Here is an 18,171-nt window from a genome sequence, read left to right as displayed (position 1 = left end):
GGTGTTCAGTTCTCTGCTAATGGCTGAGTCCCAGAATCATTTAAAAACAGGACTCAGAGAAGCAGCAAAAACACTGAACTACTGTCCTGGGGAGGCCTGACAAGCTTCATTTGTGACATCAAGCTGGAACCCATGTATACTTAGGAAGACAGTAACTCAGAGGCTTGCAGAAGCTTTTTATTAAAGGTCCAAGAGTAGGGGGCAAGTATAGGAGGCAGCTGGACAACTTAGAACAAAATGGAAAATTATCTCATTGTTGGGGCAGAAGCCATGGTGCAAAGAGGTGCTGAAGAACAGCGCAGTCAGCCTGGCGTGTAAAGGATGAAAAAGACATGGATGGAAACAGCCCGTGTGCTCTGCTTGCATGGATCTCTTTCTCTCTCTCTTTAAATGCACTATTTTATTTATTTTTTTAAAAGATTTTATTTATTTATTTGACAGATAGAGATCACAAGTAGACAGAGAGAGAGAGAGGAGGAAGCAGGCTCCCTGCCGAGCAGAGAGCCCGATGCAGGGCTTGATCCCAGGACCCTGAGATCATGACTTGAGCCGAAGCAGAGGCTTTAACCCACTGAGCCACCCAGGCGCCCCTAAATACCCTTAGAGCAGTTTTAGGTCCATAGCAAAACTGAGCAGAAAGTATAGAGATTTGCCATATCCCCATCCCCTCTCCGTCCCTACCCATCTCTACAGCCAACAACCATAGCCTCCCCCCACCCCATTCCCTATCACCATCCCTCAGCAGATCACCCCAGATCTGTAGTTTACATTTTGTTCACTCTTGGTATTTTACATTCTGTGGTAAACTTAAATAATGTATTAAGTCCTTGTCGTGTGAGGATCACATTTTAGGACTTTGACAGAACATCAAAATACAAATTACCACTAAAGCCATCATTTTGTCCTCTTAAAATGCAACTGATTATTATTGAAATTTTTAAGGAACTCTTTCTACATGCAAAAGAGTATTTAAATATAAGACTAAATGATTTTATAAACCACTGCTGTCTTAGATCTTAGGCATTTTCACTTTCTTCTGGGAGTCACTTTTCACAAGAGTGAGAATAAATGTAACTGAGTGACATACACACTCCAGGCACATGGTGGGGCTGATGCAACTACTCAGATGACCACTGAGCTGCGACAGTTTCCAGTCCGTAAGATCATCGTTCGTATTGCGTCTTTGAGCAGAAGGATAGTTACTACACATCATGGATTTTCAAGGTCATTCTTAAATATTCATTATCTATAAAGTCCAAGGGCTACAAGGTGTGTTGTGAAGTTACTTTTTGGACCTGTGTCAGCTCACCCATGGTTCTGCACACAAGGTCCCTTCCCACCCAGTATACTTGTACCAGGTTTATTTTCCTAAAGGTGGTAATCCCTATTCACTTCTGATATTAAGAAACACTCTCCATATTGGTCTTTCTCATTTTGTCTCTCACTGTTCAGTGTGTTGTAACCAAACTGAACCATTTTGTTCCCTTAAGACACCTCGTATTTTCCTGTGATCCTTCTCCCCCTGTGCAATGTTACCTTGATGAAGCCCTTTCCAAATGATGTCATTTATCCTTCCTTCATGATATTTGTACCACTTGTACCACTTAGCCTTGTATTTCATTTATGCTTTCCTGTTGTCCATTACTATGTAAATTATAGAACACAGTTCATATTAGACTTGGGTTCATTTCCATGAGAATGACTAGAATTCATTGAACACTTAATATTAGGGTGATGACATTGTCATTTCCCTCACAGTACTTTTTGGATGTTATGTATACACAAATAGGTCTTTGTTTTATGTGAATAGTATCACACTGTAGGTATTTTTGTTTTGTCTCTGAACATGTGATGAAAATCTTTTTATGTACGAAAGTTTGTCATTATAATGGCTACGTAATATTCTGTGAAGTGGATGTAACCTGCTTGATTTCACTGTCAATGGACATATTAGAAAGTTTTTAAATGTTTGATGCTATAGATAATGCTACAACGAAAGTCTTTGCATGCTTGGGCAGATAGACCAATAGATAGCTTCTTAGAAACAGAGTTACTAAGACTGAGGGTATGAGCATTTTTAACTTGTTAGTGCCAAAATGGCTTCCTAAGACAAAAATTTGTGTTTCCACCAGTGTGAGAATACCCATTTCTCCATGACTGCATTTCATATTATCAACCTTTTTAATTTTTGCCAGTCCATTGCACAGAAAATGTTCTCACTTGGATTATATTTCCTTGTTTACTAGTGAGGTTAAATATCATTTTATATGTTGGCTTTTTGTATTTCTCCTCTGAGAATTATTGTTCATATCTCTTTACCACTTTTTGTTAGGTTATCTTTTTCATCGTGAGTTGTACCACTTTTTTTTAAGATTTTATTTATTTATTTATTTGACAGAGATTATATTTGACAGAGATTACAGGTAGGCAGAGAGGCAGGCAGAGAGAGAGGAGGAAGCAGGCTCCCTGCCGAGAAGAGAGCCCCATGTGGGGCTCGATCCCAGGACCCTAGGATCATGAGGCTTTAACCCACTGAGCCACCCAGGCACCCCCCACTTTTTTTTTTAAATAGATTTTCTGTGGTAATCCTTTTCTCATACCTTGCAAGTAGTTATTCCTAGTTTGTCATTTGACCTTTAACTTTATGGTATTTGGGGGGACTTTTAATTTTTTGGTAGGCAAATCTTTAAGTCATATTTATGGCTTCTCCCTTAGAAAGGCTTTTCATTCCTAAGATTATAAAACTGAAAGTTTTATTTATTTTTTATTTATTTATAATTATTCTGATAGTTTTATTTGGCTTTTAATCCTTTATTTGGATTTTGAGGTTTATAATAAAGATGATGGATAGGGTGCGTGGGTAGCTCATTGGGTTGAGCATCTGACTCTTGATTTCAGCTCAGGTCATAATCTCAGGGTCATGAGATCAAGCACCCAGTTGGGCTCCATGTTCAGCCTGAAACCTACTTGAATTCCTCTCCCTCTGCTTTCGTGTTTTTATATGTGTGTGTGCGTGCACGCATGTGCTCATGCTCTCTCGGGTGAGCGCATGCTCTTTAACTCTCTGGCTAATACAAATGAGTCTTTAAAAAAAACATGAAGTTAAACAAAATAAGAATAAAGATAGAGATGTAATTTTTCCCTCTTTACAACACTATTGAAACTTTTCCCACTGATAGGAAATGTCAGTTAAAGACTAAAAGTTCTGTTTTGGGGGTGAGGGGGAGTTTATTTCATCTTGATTCCTGTACCAGTACTTTGATTTCTTCTTTTACCTATGTCTTAGATACTAACTTTAAAGTCACCTTGTGGGGGTGCCTGGGTGGCTCAGTGGGTTAAGCCGCTGCCTTCGGCTCGGGTCATGATCTCAGGGTCCTGGGATCGAGTCCCACATCGGGCTCTCTGCTCAGCAGGGAGCCTGCTTCCTCCTCTCTCTCTGCCTGCCTCTCTGCCTACTTGTGATCTCTCTCTGTCAAATAAATAAATAAAATCTTTTAAAAAAAAGTAATAAAGTCACCATGTGGATGTCATTAATTTTTTTTTAATCTCTTTGGGAGTTCTATATGGACTGCATTTAGCTTAATGGATTACTTGGGGAGAATGGACTTCTTTGCCATATTAAATCTCCTATTTTGCGCTCAAATGTAAGTTTCTCCTACTTAGTTCTTTTTGTTCTGTTGTAAAAGTTGTTCTTTTATAAGATTTTATAGTCTTTCCCTCTAGATCCTGTACCGTTTTGTTAGATTTCTTCCTAGGTATTTCATAATTTTTTATTGCCACTGTGAATAGGATCCTCTTTTCTATTAGGTTTCCTATTGGATTTTGTTTACTACATAATAATACCAATTTTTTATGTTTATTTCTGACCACTTTATTAGTCTTAATAGTTTTTCCGTTGATTTCTTAGATTTTCTTTTTTTTTTTTTTAAGATTTTATTTATTTATTTGACAGAGTGAGATGACAAGTAGACAGAGAGGCAGGCAGAGAGAGGGGAAAGCAGGCTCCCTGCCAAGCAGAGAGCCGAATGCGGGACTCCATCCAGGACCCTGAGATCATGACCTGAGCCGAAGGCAGAGGCTTAACCCACTGAGCCACCCAGGCGCCTGATTTCTTAGATTTTCTAAGGTACAACTATATTATCTGCAGAAACAATGACAAGTTGTTTTCCCCTCATTCTTCATTTTTCTTGTTTTACTGAATTGTTAGGTATCTCTAGGATATTATTGTAGAGTAGACGTAAGAAGAGGCATCTTTCTCTTGTTCTTTAGAAGTTCTCCTTTTTTTTTTTTTTTTAAGATTTTATTTATTTATTTGACAGAGACCACAAGTAGGCAGAGAGGCAAGCAGAGAGAGAGGAGGAAGCAGGCTCCCTGCTGAGCAGAGAGCCTGATGCGGGGCTCCATCCCAGGACCCTGAAACCATGACCTGAGCTGAAGACAGAGGCTTTAACCCACTGAGCCACTTAGGCACCCCATTCCTTTCTATTTTAACATTAAAATAGAAATATATTAAATATATTAAATTTGATGCTTGCTATGGATATTTGATAGTCATTTTGTCAAATTTTTAAAAATGTTTGTTTTTCACTTTCTGAATATTTTATCAAAACTCAGTGTTTATATCAAATTGACAATTGCTGAGATAAGCATTTTTTTCCTTTAATCCGTTAATGCAGTGAGTTATCTTAAATTATTTTTCCTGTTGTACTAGTCTTGCTTCCTTGGATTCAGTGCTACTTGGTCATCATACCACTGGATACCACAATATTACTTGGTCTTTTTAATGCCTTACCACTAAATTTGATTTTATTTAGAATATTTGTATCTATATTCATAAGCAAAATAATTGGGCCTGTACTTTTTTTTTCCTTTTTTTTTTCTTCTATCTCTTCTTGCTATGTAATACTTTATATACTTTAGAGCTAACGTTGATTCATAAAACTGAGCCTGGTGTCTTTGAAGAGGACATTTTGACTGCTTTTTAATTTTAATTACGATATTCAAGGGCTATTAACATCCTGAGCACTTCTCTCTAGTTGTGACCAACTTGTTAATTTCATGAGACCTCAGGGTTTTTTTTTAACTGTTATTGAGAAATAATTGACATACTTCACTGTCTGAAGATATACAGGATGATGGTTTTACATATACTGCAAAATGATGAGCACAATGGGTTCAGCTAATGTGCATTTTCTTGTATAGATACAATAAAAGGGGGAAAAAATTCTCCTTGTGATGACAGCTGTAAGGATGTATTCCCTTAACAACTTTCCTGTAGATCATATGGCAGTGTTAGCCATAGTCATTACGATGTATGTTACATCCCTAGTGCTTACTTCTAACTGGAAATTTGTACCTTTTGACTACCTTTCTCCAATTCTCCCTCCTCCCATCCTCCACTTCTGGTGACCAGAATAATCCCTTTATTCTGTGAGGTTGGTGTTTTTGTTTTGTTTAGATTCCACATAGAAGTGAGATCATACAATGTTGTCTTTTTCTGACTTATTTCACTTAGGTAATGCCTTTTGGTCCTTCCGGATTATCCCACATAGTAAGATTTCCTCATTTTTTTAATGGCTGAATAATAATTATCCATTAAATATATACACATATTTATTCACCCATGGACACTTAGGTTGTTTCTGTGTCATGGCTGTTGTAAATAATGCAGCTGTGAACATGGGAGTGCATATATCTCTTTGACACAGTGTTTTCATCTCCTTTGAATATATTACCAGAAGTGGAAATTGCTAGGTCAAATGGTAGTTCTATTTTTAATTTTTTTTAGGAACCTCCATAATGCTTTTCATAATGGCTGTGCTTGTTTACAGTCCCACCAACAGTGCACAAGGGTTCCCTTTTCTCTATATCCAAGCCACCTCTTATTATCTCTTGTCTTTTTGATGATGGCTATTCTAACAGGTATGAAGTATTATCTCAATTGTGGTTTTAATATGTATTTCCCTAACAACTAGTGACACATCTTTCTATGATATAAAATCATAAAAAGTATTTTTTTGTACTTTATTGGCCATCTATGTATCTTCTTAGGAAAAATGTCAGTTCAGGTCCTGTGCCCATTTTTTAATTGAGTTATAGGATACCCTTGAATGATATGGCTTTCAACTGTGTGGGTCCACTTAAATTTTGTATGTTTTTCAGTAAATAAGGTACAGTTCCACAAATGTATTTTCTCTTGGAATTTTCTTAACATTCTCTTTGCTCTAGCTTACTTTATTGTAAGACTCTAGTATGTAATATGTATAACATATAAAATACATGTCAATCAACTGTTTGTTATGGGTAAGGCTTCTTGCAGTCAACAATAGGCTATTCGTAGGTTTTAGGCCAGAGTTACACATGAATTTTGACTGTGTGGTACTTGGTACTGCTAACCTCCATGTTACTCAAGAGTCAACTTTTTTTGCCATTAAATTATAGGAGTTCTTTGTGTGTGTGTGTGTGTGTGTATACTTTTTTTTTTTTTTTAAGATTTTATTTGCTTGAGAGAGAGTGAGAGCAAGCGGACATGAGCAGGGGGTAGGATCAGAAAAGGAAAAGCAGACCACCACTGAACAGTGAGTCTGACTTGGGGCTCCATCCCAGGACCCTGGGACACAACTGAGCCACCCAGGCACTCCTGAGTTCTTTGTATATTTTAGATATTAACCCCCTCTATCAGATACATGGTTTGTGAATAATTTTGCCCATTCTCTAGACTGACCTTTCATTTTATTTATGATTTCTTTTTGCCATGCAGAAGCTTTTCAGTTTGATTTAGTCCCACTTGTTCTTTTTTTTTCTTTTTTTAAGATTTTATTTATTTATTTGACAGAGAGAGATCACAAGTAGGCAGAGAGGCAGACAGAGAGAGAGAGGAGGAAGCAGGCTCCCTGCTGAGCAGAGAGCCCAATGCAGGACTCGATCCCAGGACCCTGAGATCATGACCTGAGCCGAAGGCAGCGGCTTAACCCACTGAGCCACCCAGGCGCCCCATGTTCTTTTTTTTTTTTTTAAATAAACAATTACTTATTTGAGAGAGAATGAGAACAGAGCAAGGAAAGAGCAAGAGAGAGAATAACAGACACCCTGCTGAGTGCCAGTGTGAGACTCAATTCTATGACCCTGAGATCATGACCTGAGCAAAAATCTATAGAGTCAGACACTCAACTGAGCCCCCCAGGCGCCCCTATTTTTTGTTTACTTTTGCTTCAGGTATGATTTCCAAAAAATCATGTTGAAGAACTTACTCCCCATGTTTTCTTCTAGGAGTTTCATGGTTTTAGGTCTTAAATTTAGGCCTTTAATCCACTTCAAGTTAATTTTTGTGAGTGCTATAACTTAGGGGTCCAGTTTTGTGCTTCTACATGTGAATTTCCACTTATCCCACCATCATATATTAAAGTATTGAGTACTGGCACCGTTGGGACATTTTAGTTGGACTGTTTATATTTGGGTTTGTTTCTGGTCTCTAGATTCTTTTCTCCTGATCTATTTGTCTATTTTTATGCCAGTGCCATAATGTTTTCAAGACTATAGCTTGAAATCAATGTGTGATGCCTCCTGCTTTTTGTTATTCTTTCTCAGGATTTCTTTGGCTCTTCAGGGTATTTTGTGGTTCCATATAAATTTTAGGAGTGTTTTCTCTATTTCTGTAAAAAATGCCAGTGGCACTTAATAGGAATTGGGCTGAATCTGTAGCTGGCTTTTGGTATTTTAAGAGTATTCCCACACAGTTCAAGGGTAACCTATTGAAGTGTGTTGCAAAATCGATGAACATGAGATCTTTCTCACTTATATGTGTCTTTAAATTTCTTTCATCAGTGTCTTAGTTTTCAGAGTAGAGATCTTTGACCTCCTTGGTTAGATTTGTACCTAAGTATTTTATTGGTTTTGATGCTATTATAAGGGGATCAATTTCCTTTCCAGAAAATTCGTAAAGTATCAGTTTTCTTAATGGTAAAATGAGGATAACTAAAGCTAACTCCCAGTATTGTTGTAAGGATTAAATGATGTAATTGCTTACTGTAATTATGCTTCACAGATTTAAATGGTCATTAGTAGTAACAACTGATGTTACTGTTATCCCTCAAGTGGATGTCATGTGGTTATCTTCATTATCCTCTGCTATTGCAAGTTGGGTAGTAAACTCCATACTGGAGAGAGATAATACAAAGATTAGCTAGTGGTCTGGCCAACAGCAGTAGGCATCAACTCAGTGTCATACACCCCTTTGGGAGTCTGGATCTCCCTCAGGACTAGAGCTGCTATGTGCAATGCTCTCTTACACAGGTGAGGAAGCACCACCTGTTGTACAAGGAACCCATGACCGGGGCTGTGTGTGCACACCTTGGACATGTGGAGTTTGTTCTCCACCTTGGGTATGATTATTTAGGTTAGGTATTGAAAGATCTTAAAGTTGAATGGAAAGATGACCTTTTTAAAAAGTTATTTGAAAAATCAGGATTGTAATATATGAAGAGTTGCGGATTAAGTGACTGATCCCAAGAACATTCTTTAGGGGTTTTGTTGCTTATTTGGCAAATACTTAGAAGTCTGGTGTCAGTCCTTTTAACAGGAGTGTAAAATGTCAGGGTGGGATAAACTAGATGTATGAATTAGAAAATGGAGGCTTGCAGCATTCTCACCAGCAAGCACAATACGGTTTTTTCCAGTCTTATTACTTCAAAATCCCTCATCTGATATTTAAAATGTATTTATGTTGAGTCATTTCTTTCTCTCTTACTGGCGAACCAAAAGATCATGAAATGATTCTGCAGAGCCAGTAGCATTACGTTCAGTTTCTTTTTTTGTATATATCAGATAAGAGACTTGCAAATGGAAGTAGGGCCACCTCACATCCTCTGTAGAGTCATGGCAGTGATGTTTGCCTTTTTGTCACTGATGCTACATTTATTAGTTCATAAACCCATTTCCAAAGAACCTAAGAGCTTTTTGATGAAAGGTGACTATAGGAAGAAAGAAGTTAGTTTCTAACAGGCTGCTTTTTTTTTAAATAAACATTTCTTTCCTTCTTTGTAGTGTTTAGAAAGTACTAGTTTCTCAAGTGTGTTGCACAGTGAGGGTGGGGAGGCTGACAGGCCAAGTGGAAATGAATGCATATAATTGGAGTTTGGATTTCTTAGTTTTTAGCTAGGAAGGGAAAATAGAAGTTTCGAGCTTCATCTCAACTTAAGCCTATAAATTGTTCTTCCAACCATACCTTCTGGTTGGAGAAAAGCTCACTCATCTGAGGAATTAAAGCCCCTGAAGAGGCTGACTTTTGGTAAACCATACTAGTAACAGAAGTGAAAGGCCACAGTTCAGAGTTGCATGTACGTCCCCATAGACTAGGGAACCTTGAACACCTCCCAGCTTTTACTCATGCTGTCCTCCTGTAGCTGGTAGGCCTCAGTAGCTAGTCTTTCCAGCAAGCCTAAGAAAAGTCCACACATTTTGAGATTTTTACAGTATTTAAATACTTCTTCAAGAGGGGGTATTTGTCCTGTCACAGAGTGACCATGGAGCATTGCCAGGACTCAGGGGCCCTGGGTACATGCCAGGCTGTATTCATTAGTAGCCATGTTGTAGCCATGTTGTAGTTCCGGTTATTGTTTCTAGCTCTTACTGTATTCTGCTTTTACCATTTGAAGTACCCATAATTTCATGAGATTTTTAAGATGTTACTTTTATGATATACATTATATGTCATATATTTTTAAAATATACTATTACATATAATTAATGTTACCACTACATTTATTTTAAGTACCAATGACTTTTTTTTCCAGAGCAATCATGAAATTTCACAGTATGAAAATGGAAGAAATCAACAAAATTATTCGTGACCTTTGGCGAAATACCTATCGTGGACAAGGTAATTGACATGGTTTGTCGTGAATGGTTTTTCCAAAGTCCTGTCCCTAGCTCTTGCCACATAGGATCTCTTATCATGCCAGCATTATCGCCTGGACCCTTTCTGAATATCTCTTTGAGATTTTCTAAGAATTCTTATCTTGACAACATCATGTAGCAAGAAAAAAAAAATGCAAAGGTTTTCTATTCCAGAGCCTGACAGGACTTACATATTTGGCTATATACATATTACATTTAACTGATGACCTAATAGATTCTGTTGAAGTGTAGATAGGGATAAACTGAAAGACGATAAGAAGAAAACCAGCAGGAGGAAACTCTTAATAGGGGAACTAAGAAAGGCAGAGCTGAGACTGAGGGTTGGGGCATCTGGGTTGCTTTCATGTCCTGAACCTTTTTAGCCAGTTGAATGGTAATGTCAGCTCACATGTTGTTTCAAAGGCTTACTTAATATTTGTAAATGACAAACGGCTGCAGAGTGTAGATTCCTCTGAAACCATCTTTTTGTGTCAGATATTGAATACATAGAAATTCGATCTGATGCCGATGAAAATGTATCAGCCTCTGATAAAAGGCGGAATTACAACTACCGCGTGGTAATGCTAAAAGGAGACACAGCTTTGGATATGCGAGGACGATGCAGTGCTGGACAAAAGGCAGGTATCTCAAGAGCCCCGGGAGCCACCTATACTCAGAGAATTGATGGGGAGAGAGTACTGTTGGTGCCATGAAAGCATCCAGGGCTGCCCTGGAATGGTGAGAAGCTCCTCGAAGCACTCTTTGTTGCCATATAAGGTTGGTCAGACTCACTTATCCCATTCCACTCTTCCAGTTCTTTTTTTTTTTTTTTTTTAAAGATTTTATTTATTTATTTGAGAGAGAGACAGAGAGAGCATGAGTGAGGAGGTCAGAGAGCAAAGCAGACTCCCCATGGAGCTGGGACCCCAATGCGGGACTCGATCCCGGGACTCCGGGATCATGACCTGAGCCGAAGGAAGTCGTCTAACCAACTGAGCCACCCAGGTGTCCCCCACTCTTCCAGTTCTAACCAGCATTTCCTGCACCATTAGGTGGTCTTTTAGGAGAAGGGTCTGAAACATTCTCATGTGATAGGCCTTATGTAGAACAAGCAGCTAACAACCCTTGTTTCATAAAACTCCTTATGGAACAAAGTTCTTATATCATCAGTTGTAAGACATAACACTATTTATGTGCCACCAAGAAAGAAAAAAAATGGAACCGTAATTGCAAGAGTGTGTCCTGATTTCGAGTGATCAGAGGTGGGGAAGGATGTTAGAAACAATGACCTGTAGTATCACCAAATGAGATCCTAGGTTGAGCCAGATGAGGCATTAAAATATAAAACTCTCATTGAGAAAACAGCCTCATCACAGGACTGAGTCCCCACCCCTCTTCTCCCTCAGCCTAGCCTTTGGGCCTGTAGATCCTCTAAAAGAAAGGTCTGCTAGGGACATCTGGCTGGCTCAGTTGGTAGACCATGCACCTTTGATCTTGGGGTTGTGAGTTTGAGCCCCATGTTGGGTGTAGAAATTGCTTAAAAATGTTAAAAGAAGGGTTTGCTAGACCAGAATTCATGACACTCTCAGTAGCTGGGCCAGGCACTTGGCTCCACATGTGGCTCTGGCAGAATATGCTATGTTGGATAGGGTGCACAGAGCAAATCAGAAAGAGGAATAACGCTTTAAAGAGTCAGGAAAATTGGACCTGCATCCTTGGGAACAAGGCTGGGTTCCTTTGTGCACAGGTCTGTAACCGAGACAGTCTGGATTCTTGAGCTTCCTTCTTTGAGATTAGAAGCAGATTATGTTTCAAAACCCTTCTGGACCCCCAGTTTTCTTAACAAAATCTTAAAATTCTCGAAATGGCTCACATTATCTGAGGTATTTCATAGTTTTCAGTTTTTGCTTTAACAGTCCTGCGTGTATGTATTTTATGGTCAACCCAGACAGCAGATATTAATTTAAGGCACATGCAGATTATTATCTTAATCATAGTTTGCAAAAATGACAAATTTGTGATCTATAATCAGTATTCCTACTTGCTTTGGTGATTTTTAGTAGTTATGAATAAGAAAAAGCAGTTTGAAACCCTTCCCTTTGGGTTAAGAATGCTTTGGAAATTATTTGAACAAAGTAGATTTCCCAAAGATACTCTGAAATTACAAAAATTAGCAGTAATTGCTTCCTTGGTGTTGGGGAAGAAGACAGACTAATAGTTTGGTAGAGGTGGGCCAGGAACTTCATTTAGGCTCTACTCTGAGTACATGGTAGTGGAGGTGACAGCCACAGTGGGGTTCAAATACAGGAAGGAAGGGTCTTCCCCAAAGGGCCCAGCTATGATCCTGACTTCTGCAGTCTCCCAGCCTGCCCTGGGCAGCAGAGAGAAGCTGTAAACTGTTCTGTCCCACGCTGATGCTCCTTTTGCTCACAGGTTCAGGGGATGGGGTATTGACAGCTCACACAGAAGTGGTTTATACTTATTAGACTGTTCTGTCACTCTTAGTTCTGTGTCCCTTATGCCCTCAGATGGCTTCAGCCGCATCTGAGGGTTTAAGTATTGGGTTTCTGTTAACCAAGAAGTGCCTCCAAGTGTCAGTTCCTTGGATGGCTTACATAAAATCATATTTCTGTACTTCTGATACATTGACCCAGGAATATTCTTTCTCTCTCTGTTGGCTTGCTCAAACTTATACACATAAACATTTAAGTGTAGGTAAGGCACAGTATCCGGTGCCCCTTTTACACCATGGAACATAGAGATATCAAGATAACTCAGAGATAAGACGTGGGGGGGGGACTCTGGAAGATGTCATGTGTCCATGTTTCCTAACTAACCTTATTATCAGGAAAATAAAATATCCAGGCCTTGAATTTTTAACATTGTTAAACTGTTACTCAAATTATTAGTTAGAGATAAAGGGTGATACATTTCAGATTCAAACCTGGGACTTCAAGTTTCATTATAGCTGACAAGATTTGTGTGTATTTGGGGTAGTGAGATCACCATTGGTTTTAGCATTTTATTTCACTGCCAGTGACAGGCTGAGATAAGTACCTGATGGCTCACATTCTGGAAGGGTTTAAACATCTGGTCACAGTGCCATGCTCTCTCAGATAAAAGAGCAGTGATTTACCTAAGGTCAGTGAGCCCATTACATTGCTCCCTTTCCCTGACCAAGATATTAGGCCAGGTCTGCCTACTTTCCTAAAAGTGAATGAGGAAAAGGTCTGTGCACTACAGCTCAGCTCTCCTGCTTTATTACAGGTGTTAGCCTCCCTCATCATTCGCCTGGCCTTGGCTGAAACGTTCTGCTTGAACTGTGGCATCCTTGCCTTGGATGAGCCAACAACAAATCTTGACCGAGAAAACATTGAGTCTCTTGCACATGCTCTTGTTGAGTAAGTATCTCCTAACCTGGGGGTAGGTTATGATAGAACTCTCTGTCTTACTTTTAAAACTATAGTGAAAACCTTGTCTGGATGTGTCTTCCTTGGGGAAGCTGGTTGGTGGCAGACCTTAAGCTTTACCTTTGATAGTAATTCTTCAGATGCTTAAAAAAAGAACTAGGTGGGGAACAGCAGTCCCAGACACATCCTGCATCTCCCCGAGTGTGTTCATAGGGAAACTGAAGGGTTTCCTGGTTTGGTTTGGTTTGGTTTGGTTTTTCTGTAAACCACCCCCCCCCAACCCAGCAGTGCCCACATGTCACGTAGAGGACTTACCATGCCCTGCTAAAACATTTGTAGGTGCTGACAATGGATTTTGGCCCATCTCCCCAGTCCTGTGAAGAATGATAGCTCTTACTCAAAAAGTATAGTAGTGGTTAAGTAGAAACTAGAAAGTAAAATCATACACACCTTTGCCACATTCACATGCCCTTGGTACAGGCTCCAGGGATAGGCACCCATTGCTGAAAAACTGGGCTGGCAGAGGAAAGGCACTTTCTCCCAGCTGAAGAAGCTATTTTGGGTACTCTGACTCCAGATACATTCTTTTTGGCAGAGCTGATAGGGAGGGGAGCCCTTTCTCAGCCATCTCTCAGTAGTCTTATGTGGCCAGCACATGAGGGCTAATACTTTAGGAAGCCACATGCATCCAGCTTCAGGCAAGGGAGAAAGAAATGATTAGTTAAAAGAAAAAGTCTGATTTCAGTCTCATAGCTAGGTACCTCAGCATATAGGTAATGAGCAAAAATGTTCCCAGTACACCCACTCATGCCTCCTGTGTGTCATATCAGTGATGCATCTAGTGACTGGTAGTGGCAGAATTCTAAGTAGACCCAGCTCCTAAGAAGGCAGTGGGGCTTGCAAATGTAATTTCCCTTGCCTGTAGTTGGGTCTTTTTTTTTTCCTTTTCTCCCAGAGAGAATTAGTAACAGGTCACAAAAACCCCAGACAAAGGAATAAACCAGACTCCTAAAGTTGAACAGCACAGATATTAAGGAAAGTTAAGTAAAACATTTCTACCTGCTTTAGTAGGAAGAACTTGATGTTCTAGAAGAAACTACATCATATATTCTTATCAGTGCCTATGTCAGACCTAAGTGAAGAATCACTTCAGGCACCTGTGCTGTCTGGAGAGGAGATGGGACTCATACCTGGAGGGTTTGAAGGCCTGGGTCCAGCCCAGGCCTCTCCCAATTCCTATAGGACTGGCAGAGGCCCCGGTCATCACATTGTGTCATGTGTCTGACAAAGTTCTCAGTGGCTTTTTACCTAAAGGAAAAGATTATTTGTGCTCTCCAGTAATAAAATGTTCTAAATACACTGTTTCAGGATAATCAAGAGTCGCTCACAGCAGCGCAACTTCCAGCTTCTGGTCATCACACATGATGAAGATTTTGTGGAGCTCTTAGGCCGCTCTGAATATGTGGATAAATTCTACAGGATTAAGAAGAACATTGATCAGTGCTCAGAGATCGTGAAATGTAGTGTTAGCTCCCTGGGTTCTTATGTCCATTAAAAATAGTCACGATTTTTGCCTTAGAAACACAAGTCCTCAGGCAACTGCTTATTTCTGGTATCAACTGTGAGTCAGTAGGAAAATCTGTCCTCTCAGAGGAGCTTTGCATCTAGGATTTTGAATGAGAAGTTCTACCATCATTAAAATTGTTTCAAATGAAATTTGGACTGATTTCCTGGACTTCAGCTCCCTGTAGGCAGCCCCTGTTATGCCTTGGTGGCGGGGAGGGGTCAGTAGCAACACAGTTGGATTCTGCTCCCCTGCTTCCTGGTACCTGAGTTTAATTCACTCGGCTTCCACTTTTCAGTGGACTTTGGAGAAGTAGATTCTCACTGTCTGGATAATGTGAATTACAACTGAGCATTCATATCTGAAGATGACCAGAAATGAAGAGGTTTTAGTATTTCAGTCTGCTCTTAATTTTATAAATCCAAGAAGTGACCTCCCTCACTGGCTGTCAGTTTCCCCAAGTAAAATTCAAAGTAGTCACATGGGGGCATTAGAGTTTCCAGGACCCTTAAATAATCATGTAACTCAGTTTGTACCGTCTTCCCTCCCCACATGCTCCTGTCAGGAAGCCATCCAAACTTGGGGCTTGGTCTAGACAGATGAAGTTCTCCACTGTGCACATCTACCTTTAGAAAGCTCTGATCCAGATCAGGCCTCCCTTGGCTTGGGGCATGATCTGCCATCATGAAGAAGTCTGTTCCTCTCTACATCTGTCCTGTGTATCATCTCCAGTTCATGAACAATGCTGATTGTTCATCCCGTGTGCATTACAGTGTAGAGAGCAAACAAGACTCACCAGATCCTAGCCTCCTCCTAGTGGGGTCCAACCAGACCTGGAAGAGTAGGACTCATTCTCATTACAGATGTCATTTCTAACAAAAATTCAGTCACACCTTTTTCCTGGAATTGCCAGCTGACAATGGGAAGCTTTTCCCAAGCATGACACGCACAATGCTACCAAGTCACACACTGCTGAATTAGACCATGGAGTGTTATCTTTCTGAATCTCAGTCATGTGGCACAACATTTTGTGCCACCTGTAACTCTCCTGAGCAAGCAGTACAGACAGGCCTTCTCAACCAGGGTGTGCAAAGAATCAAGCCCTGAGGCCCTCAGTGAAGTCCTCATCCCTAGAGCTTGTGAATGTTCCCTCGTGTGGCAAAGGGGACTTGGTAGATTTGATTAAAGGTAAGGAGTTTGAGTCAGGATTGTCCTGGTGGGCCCGAAATGTAATGGTGACTAGCCTCATTCAGGCAGAGCATGTGTGTTGCCAGAGAAGGTGGCATGCTAACTGAGGCCACAGGGCTGTGCTTGGAAAGAGGAGGAAGGGCTATGTGCCATGCACTACAGGCAACCAGGAGAGGCTGAAAAAGGAATGCTCTCCCCTCAGAGCCTCCAAAAGGAAGAGCCCTGATTTGGGGGTTCTGATCTCCCAAATCATGTGAGACAATTGGTTTATGGCATTTTAAGCTGTTTAGTGTGGGCTAAGCAGCAGCAGTAGGAAATTCATACTGTATCCATTGTATATAATCAGTTTCTGTGCATCTAAGGTGATCTCAGTTGATCCTTGCACAACATAGGTTTGAACCCTACATATACTGGGGTTTTTTCCCCCGGTGAAGTACAATATTGTAAATGTATTTCTTCTTCATTATGATTTTCTTAGTATTTTTTTTCTCTATCTTAACTTCATGCTAACAAAACAGTATATAATATGTATAATATAGAGAATATGTGTTTTATCAACTGCTGATATCATCAGTTGGGCCTCAGTCAGCAGTACAGTATTAATAGTTAAGTTTGGGGGTAGTCAAAAGCTATATATGGGTTTTTGACTGCACTGACGGGTTGGTGCCTCTAGCTCCTGGGGTTCATTGTTCAAGGGCAAATATAGTTACATACTATCTGTGAGAGAACTTAAAAAAGAGTTACTTGAATCATTTTCTGTGTTCTGTTATTCACATGAAGAACCCTGGTTGAGAAAGCCTGGTCCAGATTCTCACCCAATCCTTGGATCAAAGGGCCAAGCAGCACAGCCACCACTCCCAACCATCTACTTCCTGTCCACAGACTTACAAGGTTCGGCCATCCTAATTTGCTTTGAAAAACAAAAATTACCCTATTTACCAAACTAGCATGGTATCCACAAAGGTACCAGTCTCAGAGCAAAGATCCAAGAATTTGTAAATTAACTAGAAGCACTTCAATTCCAGCCATACATTAAACATACACCATAACCAATAGCTCAGGAATTCAAGAATATTTCAAAATGTGATAAATCTGTTCATAAATCATCACCATAATAAAGCCAAAGAGGAAAAAATTCTGATACCACATTTTTTTAAATAAAATTCAGTATCTCCTAACTTTAGCAGAACTAAAAATTTTGCAAAGACTTTTAAGATTTTATTAGAGAGCAAGTGAGGGGAGGGGCAGAGGGAGAAGGAGAGAATCTCAAGCAAACGCCTACGAGCACAGAGCCTGATGGAGGCTTGCTCTCACAACCCTCACCTGAGCAGAAATCAAAGAGTCTGAGGTTTAACCAACTGAGACAACCAGGCACCCCCAAAATATTTTCTTAACATTATTTGTCATCAAATCAAAATTAAAGTCATCTTAATAGCAAAAGAGGAAGCATTTCCCATTAGATAAAAGACATGAGATCTTCTATCAACAGGTTTCTGAAAGTGCTAGTCATTACAACCTGGAATGACAATAAGGGCAATACAAGATAAATGCAGGCAATGAAATAGTTATTTGCAAATTGAAAGATTTCCCATTCCCAGATGGAGCTTCTCTTACAGCCCTTCTGAGAGTGGCTCCCTTCCCATTCCCCTTGTACCTGTGCCATGAAAGTGGGGTAGGTGCCTTTCTGTTCATTTCTGCTTCTAGATCACTCTTCATTCAACACCCCTGCTTCACATGAGGGATGAATAGGCATCACAGTGTGGAGATGAAGAATAGGAGGCAAAGTCATAAGCTAAACCCAAGCATCACCACTCCCTGGTTCTGGGACCCTGGGCAAGTCATTTATTCCATTTCCATATCTTTTACGTCCATTTCCATATCTTTCACGTAGGTAAAACAGCTGGAGGATTGTTAATAAGGATTGTTAATACTGGAGGATTATTAATAAGGATGAAAAGACTATAGACTGCACATAAGTACCAGGTGACTGTTAAAGAAAAACCTGTCTTTAGTTTACTCTTTCCTGTTTCTGTTCTTTTGTGCCCAGCCTGCTCAACCCCTTATTCACTGACAAATTTAGCCCTCTGTTTGCAGTCATTCCCCAGGTCTAATTTC

The 18,171-nt window shown here is 39.9% G+C and overlaps 1 protein-coding gene across 7 annotated transcripts in view; it reads left to right on the top strand.

Moving 5' to 3' along the window:
• RAD50 (RAD50 double strand break repair protein) overlaps window positions 1-15,020 on the top strand; it is a 182,454-nt gene extending 167,434 nt beyond the window's left edge. For 6 of the 7 annotated variants that reach the window (XM_082725634.1, XM_082725632.1, XM_082725630.1 and 3 more), the window contains 4 exons: window positions 9,792-9,877; window positions 10,390-10,532; window positions 13,162-13,295; window positions 14,673-15,020. In XM_082725634.1, the coding sequence (XP_082581760.1) occupies window positions 9,792-9,877; window positions 10,390-10,532; window positions 13,162-13,295; window positions 14,673-14,859 (550 nt within the window). In that variant the 3' untranslated portion in view covers window positions 14,860-15,020. The remainder of the gene's footprint in view (window positions 1-9,791; window positions 9,878-10,389; window positions 10,533-13,161; window positions 13,296-14,672) is intronic. The other variant, XR_014310313.1, reaches the window with a different exon arrangement.
• Window positions 15,021-18,171: the final 3,151 nt, after the last annotated feature.

The sequence above is a fragment of the Mustela nivalis genome (assembly GCF_964662115.1).
Source record: "Mustela nivalis genome assembly, chromosome: 3".
NCBI lineage: Eukaryota > Metazoa > Chordata > Mammalia > Carnivora > Mustelidae > Mustela > Mustela nivalis.
This window is presented reverse-complemented; position numbering and strand designations above follow the sequence as displayed.